General features: G+C 28.2%; 1 protein-coding gene and 1 long non-coding RNA gene across 2 annotated transcripts; both read left to right on the forward strand.

The window, feature by feature from the left end:
* The first annotated feature begins 1,089 nt into the window (after window positions 1-1,089).
* On the forward strand, window positions 1,090-3,439 carry LOC111615777. Its single transcript, XR_002755135.1, has 4 exons — window positions 1,090-1,493; window positions 2,666-2,830; window positions 2,973-3,122; window positions 3,345-3,439. It is a non-coding gene; the product is annotated as an uncharacterized LOC111615777 (long non-coding RNA).
* An 823-nt stretch (window positions 3,440-4,262) lies between these two features.
* On the forward strand, window positions 4,263-5,514 carry LOC111615778. The gene is made up of 4 exons (XM_023357216.1): window positions 4,263-4,308; window positions 4,451-4,600; window positions 4,823-4,928; window positions 5,384-5,514. Exons 2-4 carry the CDS (start codon window positions 4,502-4,504, stop codon window positions 5,512-5,514), a joined length of 336 nt encoding a protein of 111 aa, XP_023212984.1. The 5' UTR covers window positions 4,263-4,308; window positions 4,451-4,501.
* Window positions 5,515-9,430: the final 3,916 nt, after the last annotated feature.

Below are 9,430 nucleotides of genomic sequence, written 5' to 3' on the forward strand. Positions count from 1 at the left end.
CCGATGGCCTTTAATAGATAAAGATACATTAATTTTAATTGTTATAATTATTTTTACTTTTCCGATGTTATAAATAACAGAGGGGGAAAGTACTGTGTTTGATTTTCCCAATATGTTTACAATGTTGAAATAGGAGGGACTGTGACACATCGAAAACTGCAAAAAATAATAATGAATAAAAATAAAATAAATAAAAAAATTTGAGTGTTTTTCTGTATGCCTGGAAGATAGTGTATGCGTATGGGGTACGATTTGATTCATTCAGTTCACAGCATAACTCCTGTGCTTTTTGTCGAAAATTTCTCAATGCTTTCAGCGAGGTTTGTATACTATACTCACTGAAGCTATTATATTTTAATGGATAAAAGCCCAGGGTGTGAGAGATTGAGGAGTTCGTGTGTCGTACGCCTTGAGCAATTGGACCTAATGAGGATTTTATTAGTCAAAATTAAGCTTTTGCCATTTCATAATTATTAATAATATAAAACGATTCTTAAAGAAATATTTTAACAGACGGCAACTGACAGTTTTAAAAGAGGTTGCCGGTAAATGTATTCGTAGTTTACTGTATCATTAATACAATAGGTGTGTTACGAAAATACATAACTTAATTGTGAAATGTTCGTTCACAGATTTCCAAAGAGAATTTTTTCGGGGCAACTTGCCTTTTCCTAGCAATTCTTATTTTATGGATAATAATCAGGTGAGTGTATCAGAAAATTATAAATTATATCTTTTTACTTTCATCAAAAGAAAACTCAAATAGCATGTCAAGAAAATTTCGTGTTAATTGTACAGAAGGAAAGCATTGCTTTTTCTTTAAACTTTTGTATTAATTCATTTACATTGCTTCACTCCTCAATTATTTGAAAACAAAAATCATCACTACTTTTGTAATTTGGAGAATATTTTATTCACTTAAAATAATTGTTGTCAGTTAAAGATTAAGTTAAAATTTTTAACAATATTGAAGTCTACAAGAACATTTTTAAATTTAAAGTTTAAAGTTATAATTAAAATAGTTTTTATTAATTTTGTGCTTAAATTTCAGTACATCGGTTATGGGTCAACTCCCAGAATGGTCAGAAATGTACGTTTTCCTGAAAGAATTAGGTATTTAGAACCTTATGGAGTGATAGTTTATGGGCCACCTCCTGAATTCACTGGAAGTGTGCTTTCTCCTAAGGTAATTTATTATATTTCGCCTCGTGAACAGATAGCATATAGGCCACCTGGAATGATAGGAAGTGCGCCTCTGCCTGAAGGAACTAGTTATGGAGCGCCTTATCGCCTGATCGTTTTTGGGCCACCTCCAGGATTGAAGAGAAGTGTGCGCTTTCCTAATATACTGTATTATGTTTCGCTTAATGGACTGTTTGCTTACGAGCCACCCGCTGGAATGATCGGAAGTACACCTTGTCAAGTAATCGGTCATGGGCTGTCATCCAAAATGGCTGTGGCTGAGGAAGAATCGGAGCAAGAGCTTCCTACTGGTAAATATTTTGCATATTGCAATAGAAATAGATGGATATAAATCTCAAGCAAGTATATTAGTATTTACATAAACAGTCACATAACATCCGACAAGATCATTGACACAGAGGATAGATACACTGTGTATTCTTGAAACCTATGCTAGGGTCTTTATCACAGCAGAGCCAGAATCTATATACAGTAATAAAATTGATAATTTGAAGTTTAGACTATTTACAAAAAGTCATAATTAACTTTTGAGTCCATCTTTATTTTTATTACACTACCATAGAAGTAACAGTCACAAAAAATTTCTGCTTTGAAGAACTCTTCTTAAAACACAGGTAAAAAATTCCAATGGTTAAAAAAGATCAAGTGTTAGCCTTTCTCTGTAGGTTTCTGACACTTATTTCTGACTATCCTTATTACACTGTAGTGTAATAAGGATAAAGATGGACTCAAAAGTTAATTATGACTTTTTGTAAATAGTCTAAACTTCAAATTATGAAGAAATAAATCCTGAGTAATCACAATAATAGTAATAAAATTGTTTCCACTGTCTCTCTGACAAAGGCTAGAAAAATTTACCCAAATAATTAAAAGTTTATTTTAAAAAATATAGTAAATCAAAGCAGTGTTTTATATTTGTAGGATCTTCGATCAATGTTCCTGTCTCTGGTTGCTAATATATCTATCATTTAGATTTTTGATTTCGTTACATATTTAATTAAGGAAGTAAAATGTCATGGAATTAATTTTTCAATTCGACCACCAAGAGACTATTTATACTCGAAATGTTATACTGTAGTTTTTTCAATATTTTAACATTAGTGGTCAGTGACCAATGTCGTATTGTAATTCTTGACACCCTAACAACATTTCCCGTCGTGGTTATACATAGTTATGCACTCTGCATAACTAATTAGAAATAATAAAACGTCATACATAAAATAAAGAATGTCTTTAATAGCAGCAAATTCTTTCAAATATTTGACTACTTATTTGCTAAATTTATTCACGGTTGTTTTGCAGTTTTTCATGTTATAGAAAACTAGGTTTTGATTTTGAACTTAATAATGATTAAACTACTAATTTAAGTGATCGTTACAGACTGAAACACGGATTGCGTTTTTATTATTTAGAAATTTAAAATAAAGATATTTTATTTTGATTTTGAATTTTTATATTTTAGATTCGGAACGTGAAATTGAAGGAGCTGATGAAAGTAGTGTTCAAATGACACAAATGTCACCAATATCTCAGAATAATTTAGAAAGAGAAATTTTAAGCGAATCAGAAGGCGGAGGCAAATGTGTCCACAGAAACAAATTTTGAAATTTCTGATGAATTTTCTGTTGTAAGTTTAAAGTTAATTTAATTATTTTTTAATTTTTTTATCATTTGAAAGTTTAAATTTTGTACTTATCAGGTTGACAAACCTGATAAGTGCAACTTTGCTATATTAACACCAGAATATACACATACATTTATTTATTCAGGACAGTGCTGAACAAATAAGAAGACAAAATTTTAAATTTAGGAAAAACAACATGCAAAAGTTAAACAATTTAGTTAAATCAGAAGAAAGCGTGGAGAAAAATAAGAATATTTTGCCAGAAAAAGGATTCACGCAAAAATGTAAAAAAGAGGTTAGAAAATATTTTTCTGTTTGTCTAGGTTAAATTAAACACGTGTTTTCATCTCATGTTATAGTTTCATTTTCGACCACATTTTCATTTTTTAAATTCCCAACTCTATACCTACTAGTGCACACCCTCTATATTATCGTCAGTAAAGATTTAAATAACTGTTGAATATTATGAATCAAATTTAATATTTAATTTAATAAATATATTGAAATATTTTTTCAGAATTCAGATGATGAATCCAACTCTTACAATCAATTAAATAATTGTATTTCATCCGATTCTATTAAACCAGATGTCGAAATCATGACCAATAATGATGATGGACATGGTAGGATGATAAGTTATTGCTTTTAATTTTATAACACAACGTCTTTCAATTTGTTTTATAATTAAACAGTAAGAAAAGTCGTAAAATCGTCTGTATAAAAATGTTAACATAAAATTAGATAATGAATGTATCTTGCATTGTTAATGAAATTAGAGTGTAAGAATACTTTAGAATTTATTTTACTTAAGCAGAAGTTTCTTTGTTGAATGAAAAATATTCTAATTTTTGTTGTATCTGTTTAAATAAAATTTGAATTTTGTCACTCATTGAATCACCCCCTTCTTAAATTGCTGATTAGTATTCGAAATCTTGTGTTCACTTTGTACGAATAATGTAACTGCATGTTTGAGAAGCGTGATGATTCTTGTATAATTTATACTTAATGGCTGCATCATATATTTTACAAAGAGAAAAATGCAACACAGACACTAAACATACAATATTGTGTTTTTCAGAAATACTTTGGAGCGTAGAAAAAACCAGCACTCAAAATTTGAACAATTTTATTAAATCAGAAGAAATCGTAGGTGAAAATGAGAATATTTTGACAGAAAAAGGATCCATTGTAAAATTTAAAAGAGGTTAGAAAATATTTTCCTGTTTGTCTAGGTTAAAGTAAACACGTGTTTTCATCTTATGTTATACTTTTTTTTTCGACCACATTTTCACATTTTTCTATATGTTAGTCTGAATTAATTAAACTTTTTGTAATGGATTAATTTTCATTAAATTATATTTTTTACTATTTATATTTTATTTATTAAGATAAAATTTAAAATTATTNTTTAAGCGAATCAGAAGGCGGAGGCAAATGTGTCCACAGAAACAAATTTTGAAATTTCTGATGAATTTTCTGTTGTAAGTTTAAAGTTAATTTAATTATTTTTTAATTTTTTTATCATTTGAAAGTTTAAATTTTGTACTTATCAGGTTGACAAACCTGATAAGTGCAACTTTGCTATATTAACACCAGAATATACACATACATTTATTTATTCAGGACAGTGCTGAACAAATAAGAAGACAAAATTTTAAATTTAGGAAAAACAACATGCAAAAGTTAAACAATTTAGTTAAATCAGAAGAAAGCGTGGAGAAAAATAAGAATATTTTGCCAGAAAAAGGATTCACGCAAAAATGTAAAAAAGAGGTTAGAAAATATTTTTCTGTTTGTCTAGGTTAAATTAAACACGTGTTTTCATTTCATGTTATACTTTCATTTTCGACCACATTTTCATTTTTTAAATTCCCAACTCTATACCTACTAGTGCACACCCTCTATATTATCGTCAGTAAAGATTTAAATAACTGTTGAATATTATGAATCAAATTTAATATTTAATTTAATAAATATATTGAAATATTTTTTCAGAATTCAGATGATGAATCCAACTCTTACAATCAATTAAATAATTGTATTTCATCCGATTCTATTAAACCAGATGTCGAAATCATGACCAATAATGATGATGGACATGGTAGGATGATAAGTTATTGCTTTTAATTTTATAACACAACGTCTTTCAATTTGTTTTATAATTAAACAGTAAGAAAAGTCGTAAAATCGTCTGTATAAAAATGTTAACATAAAATTAGATAATGAATGTATCTTGCATTGTTAATGAAATTAGAGTGTAAGAATACTTTAGAATTTATTTTACTTAAGCAGAAGTTTCTTTGTTGAATGAAAAATATTCTAATTTTTGTTGTATCTGTTTAAATAAAATTTGAATTTTGTCACTCATTGAATCACCCCCTTCTTAAATTGCTGATTAGTATTCGAAATCTTGTGTTCACTTTGTACGAATAATGTAACTGCATGTTTGAGAAGCGTGATGATTCTTGTATAATTTATACTTAATGGCTGCATCATATATTTTACAAAGAGAAAAATGCAACACAGACACTAAACATACAATATTGTGTTTTTCAGAAATACTTTGGAGCGTAGAAAAAACCAGCACTCAAAATTTGAACAATTTTATTAAAACAGAAGAAATTGTAGATGAAAATGAGAATATTTTGACAGAAAAAGGATCCATTGTAAAATTTAAAAGAGGTTAGAAAATATTTTCCTGTTTGTCTAGGTTAAAGTAAACACGTGTTTTCATCTTATGTTATACTTTTTTTTTCGACCACATTTTCACATTTTTCTATATGTTAGTCTGAATTAATTAAACTTTTTGTAATGGATTAATTTTCATTAAATTATATTTTTTACTATTTATATTTTATTTATTAAGATAAAATTTAAAATTATTTTACTGATTTTGAATTTTCCATTCTTCTTAAAATTTATGCAAACTTCATGATATATATCTAAAATTTTTGAAATAAATATAAATATTTTTATTTATGAAATTACTTTTTTTTTTTTTCAGCAACAGACAAAATGTGTGGATCTATTCTGTTACTACTACTGCAGAGTTTGGAGATTTTTCTCTTATGGAAAGTGAAAAGAATAATATTATTGATGAGAGAAGCAAATAATTCCGATAAAATAGTTTATTTCGGATTTATTTATTTTTTTTCTGATTTAGAAGAAGTTTTTCTTTAATTTATTTGTTGTTTGTTTGCATTAAAAAAAGAAAAAAGTTTTTCTTTAATTTATTTCTTGTTTTTTCTCATTTCAAAAAGGAAAAAACTTTTTCTTTAATTTATTTCTAGTTTTTTCTTATTAAAAAAAATGTCATATTTAATTTATTTTTTTGTTCTTATTTAAAAAAGGAAAAAAAATGCATAAAAGATTTTTATGTTTAATTTATTGATATATACTGTGTTTTATAAGAATCTTAATTTTCAATATCATTGTTTATTGTATAAAAAAAAGTTAATGTTTAATTTACTTATGTATATTCTTGTTTTAAAAAAAGTGTTATTTTTAATACTTTCTTTGTTTATTGTATAATATCGTCATTAAACTTTATTTATAATAGGCTTATGCCTTTTACTAGAGAGTGGTATTATTGTAACAAATTATAAATAAAAGAGTAACATAAATTATTTTAAGACAAATAGTCCAAAAGGATAATCTCTAACAACATAATCTTAATTTTGTTATATTTAACAAAGGAATAATTACAAAGATAGTATATTTGGTAGGTTAATAACAAATATTTTTGTGCGTAGTTGTATATATTATATATTGTATTCCTTTTAGCTCTATGGAAGAAAAAATACATAGAATTTTTATTATTTTTGGGGTTCAAAGCTTCGAGATTGTATCGTTTACGTGACTCTTGTGCCTTATTACAAATACAAAATAGCAGGGGCGTACCGTGATATTTGATGATAGGGAAGCTGTGTTTCTATAAGAAGCCGACTTCCAGGGGCAATCAGTTAATTCTTTCTTTAAATGTATTTTTAATAGATTATTTATCTGACGTGCTTAATAAATAAACAAGTTCAATATAATTACCTCTGTTATTAGTTTCAATAGGTTCCCTTTGCCCTCTAAATGCCAATTCTTGCTTTGATAAAAACATATAACATCTATTTATTTAGATATATCTATTAACCGTAACTATCTCGTTATAATTTTTAATATTTATTTTATATTATTTACTAACGTTAAATTTTATTATGCTTCGATTTCCAAATTGCTTCAAATACGAAATAATCGACGATTTTTCGTTGTCTTTTGCCAGCTAAATTGTCAAAGCCATTCTTATTCCACACACTAATTTCATTTGAAAATAGTAGACAAAGCCAACAAAACAATTTTTGCATTTTTATGCATCCTTAGAGCCATTTTATCGTGAAAATGTCGAACAAACTTTTTTTTTGAAGTGTTTATATTTAACTTAGGCATTGGCCTTTCTCTTTTAATAATGTTTTCTTTTTCATTATACGGTCTCGAGCCAAAACTTTTTTGAAATAAATTTTCAATATCGCAATCACATTCTAAATCGCTAGCCATAATATAAGGGCTAAAATTAAAAATAAAATTATAAAAACTTGTTAAAATAAAATGTGATCGATACACAATTATACATACCTGGTACAAAATATTCGATTGTTTGAATACAGTTTTGTGAAGAAACTTATAGTACATTAAAATAGCATAAGATATTGTTTACTTTTTAAATAGTAAAACAATCCACTTTGTTAAAAGTGCTCCCTATCAGTGACTTGTGGATGGAATCAGAGTCGATCTTGGTAGGTGTGCGGGCGTGCATGCATGCCAAATCCCGAGGGTGCCCATACCGATTGTCTTTTGTCGTATCACTAGTATATCTCAAAGGACTCGACAGGGTTGTTGCAAATTTGAAACGTTTCTCATCATAGCTGTAAAAATCTAAATAGGTTAAGCTTAATAGATTGTCCGTCTTTTGTTTTCTAACTAATTCGTTTTAGGACCAGGTGTCGTCCACGGAAATTTCCAAAATTTACAACTTTTCGGTCACTCTCATCGTACTGGAAAAATTTGNTTAAAGAACCAAGAGTTCTATGTAGCCGTACACACTCAAACGCCAAGCGCGCGTTTAACGCGCGTTGAAAAACGCCTAGTGTGTACAGGGTCTAACAATCAATAATCATTATAGTATCCTATAATTATAATACTAATGAATATCAGGTTTGTTACATAAAATTAGAAAGGCTGATTACAAAAAGTTTTTGCAAAATTATACAATTTGTATATCATTGTAGTACAGTCGACCCCCCTATAACACGGTAGATACGTTTCGTTTTTTATGAAATTGATGTTTTAGGAGACCTTGCCAATCACAGCCCAACACGTGTGAAGTTTACGGACTATGGCTTTTTGTAAGATTTTCTTCCATAAAATTAATTGATTCTAGATTAATTTGACTCAACATTTCCAAAACACATATAANAAAAAACTTTCCCTACTTTGCCTGCATATTCCTCCAAAAATCCAATCTTGTTCGGATATTAAAATCCTGCCTCTGTTGTACTTCCTAGTGCATAAATGTGCTTCGTCAACCTCTACCGTCAAACCTTTACCTCCAATTTTTTTATTTTCTAAATTATTCATCATCGTTATTACACACACTTCCCTACAGAAACTGTACCAGTCTATAGCCGTGGGTTTAGAAATGCTCGTATGTAGTGCAGCCTGTGTAACAGGTAATCGACAAACAAAACAAAAAGTTACTTTTAATACTTCTAACATGGTTAATTTTGTCCCCGAAAACCAAGTGTTTTCTAAAACTGAAATTCTATTATTACATTTTATTCCATCTACTCTATTATTACAAAACAATCTGTAACCAAATTTGGATGATTGATGCTTAGCAATTCTCATATTACCGTCACATTTTGGACATGGTATNAGATACGTTTCGTTTTTTATGAAATTGATGTTTTAGGAGACCTTGCCAATCACAGCCCAACACGTGTGAAGTTTACGGACTATGGCTTTTTGTAAGGTTTTCTTCCATAAAATTAATTGATTCTAGATTAATTTGACTCAACATTTCCAAAATACATATAATTTTTTGGGAATAATTTATATAAACTATGCTATAAACAAAAAATTGTAGGATTACATACCGAGTGTGCATTATTTGACATCGCCATTGCTTAAGCTTGTTTTCGTGGTGGAGCAACGCAGTAAATAGCAGGCATGATTTCTGATAAGTTATTTTTTCTGAGAAAAATTCGTTGAACTTTGGAGACATCATTAATATAAATAATTTTAATCGCCGTTGAATAAGAAATGTTTCTTTCACAAGAAATGTATAAAATTACAGTACTGTATTAGACTTACGGTACCTAATTTACATACTGACAGACGATAGTTAGCGTAAAAATCTCCGTAGCGTGGCGCCACGCTAGACGGCGGAAATTATATATTTAATTATAACAAAGTTACAATAAGTTAATATATAATTATATATACAGTACCTAATTTATATATAATTAATATATAATTATATGTACAGTACCTAATTTATATATAATTTATATAATACTGTCCAGACGATAGAAATCTCTCCGTAGCGTGGCGCTACGG

Source organism: Centruroides sculpturatus, unplaced genomic scaffold, assembly GCF_000671375.1.
Source record: "Centruroides sculpturatus isolate CEXI.00-Female unplaced genomic scaffold, Cexi_2.0 scaffold2186, whole genome shotgun sequence".
NCBI lineage: Eukaryota > Metazoa > Arthropoda > Arachnida > Scorpiones > Buthidae > Centruroides > Centruroides sculpturatus.

Coding starts and splice junctions, on each gene's coding strand:
- LOC111615778 (XM_023357216.1), top strand. CDS start 4,502: ATGCAAAAGTTAAACAATTTAGTTAAATCAGAAGAAAGCGTGGAGAAA. Junction 4,601..4,822: donor CGCAAAAATGTAAAAAAGAG/GTTAGAAAATAT, acceptor ATATTTTTTCAG/AATTCAGATGATGAATCCAA. Junction 4,929..5,383: donor CAATAATGATGATGGACATG/GTAGGATGATAA, acceptor TGTGTTTTTCAG/AAATACTTTGGAGCGTAGAA.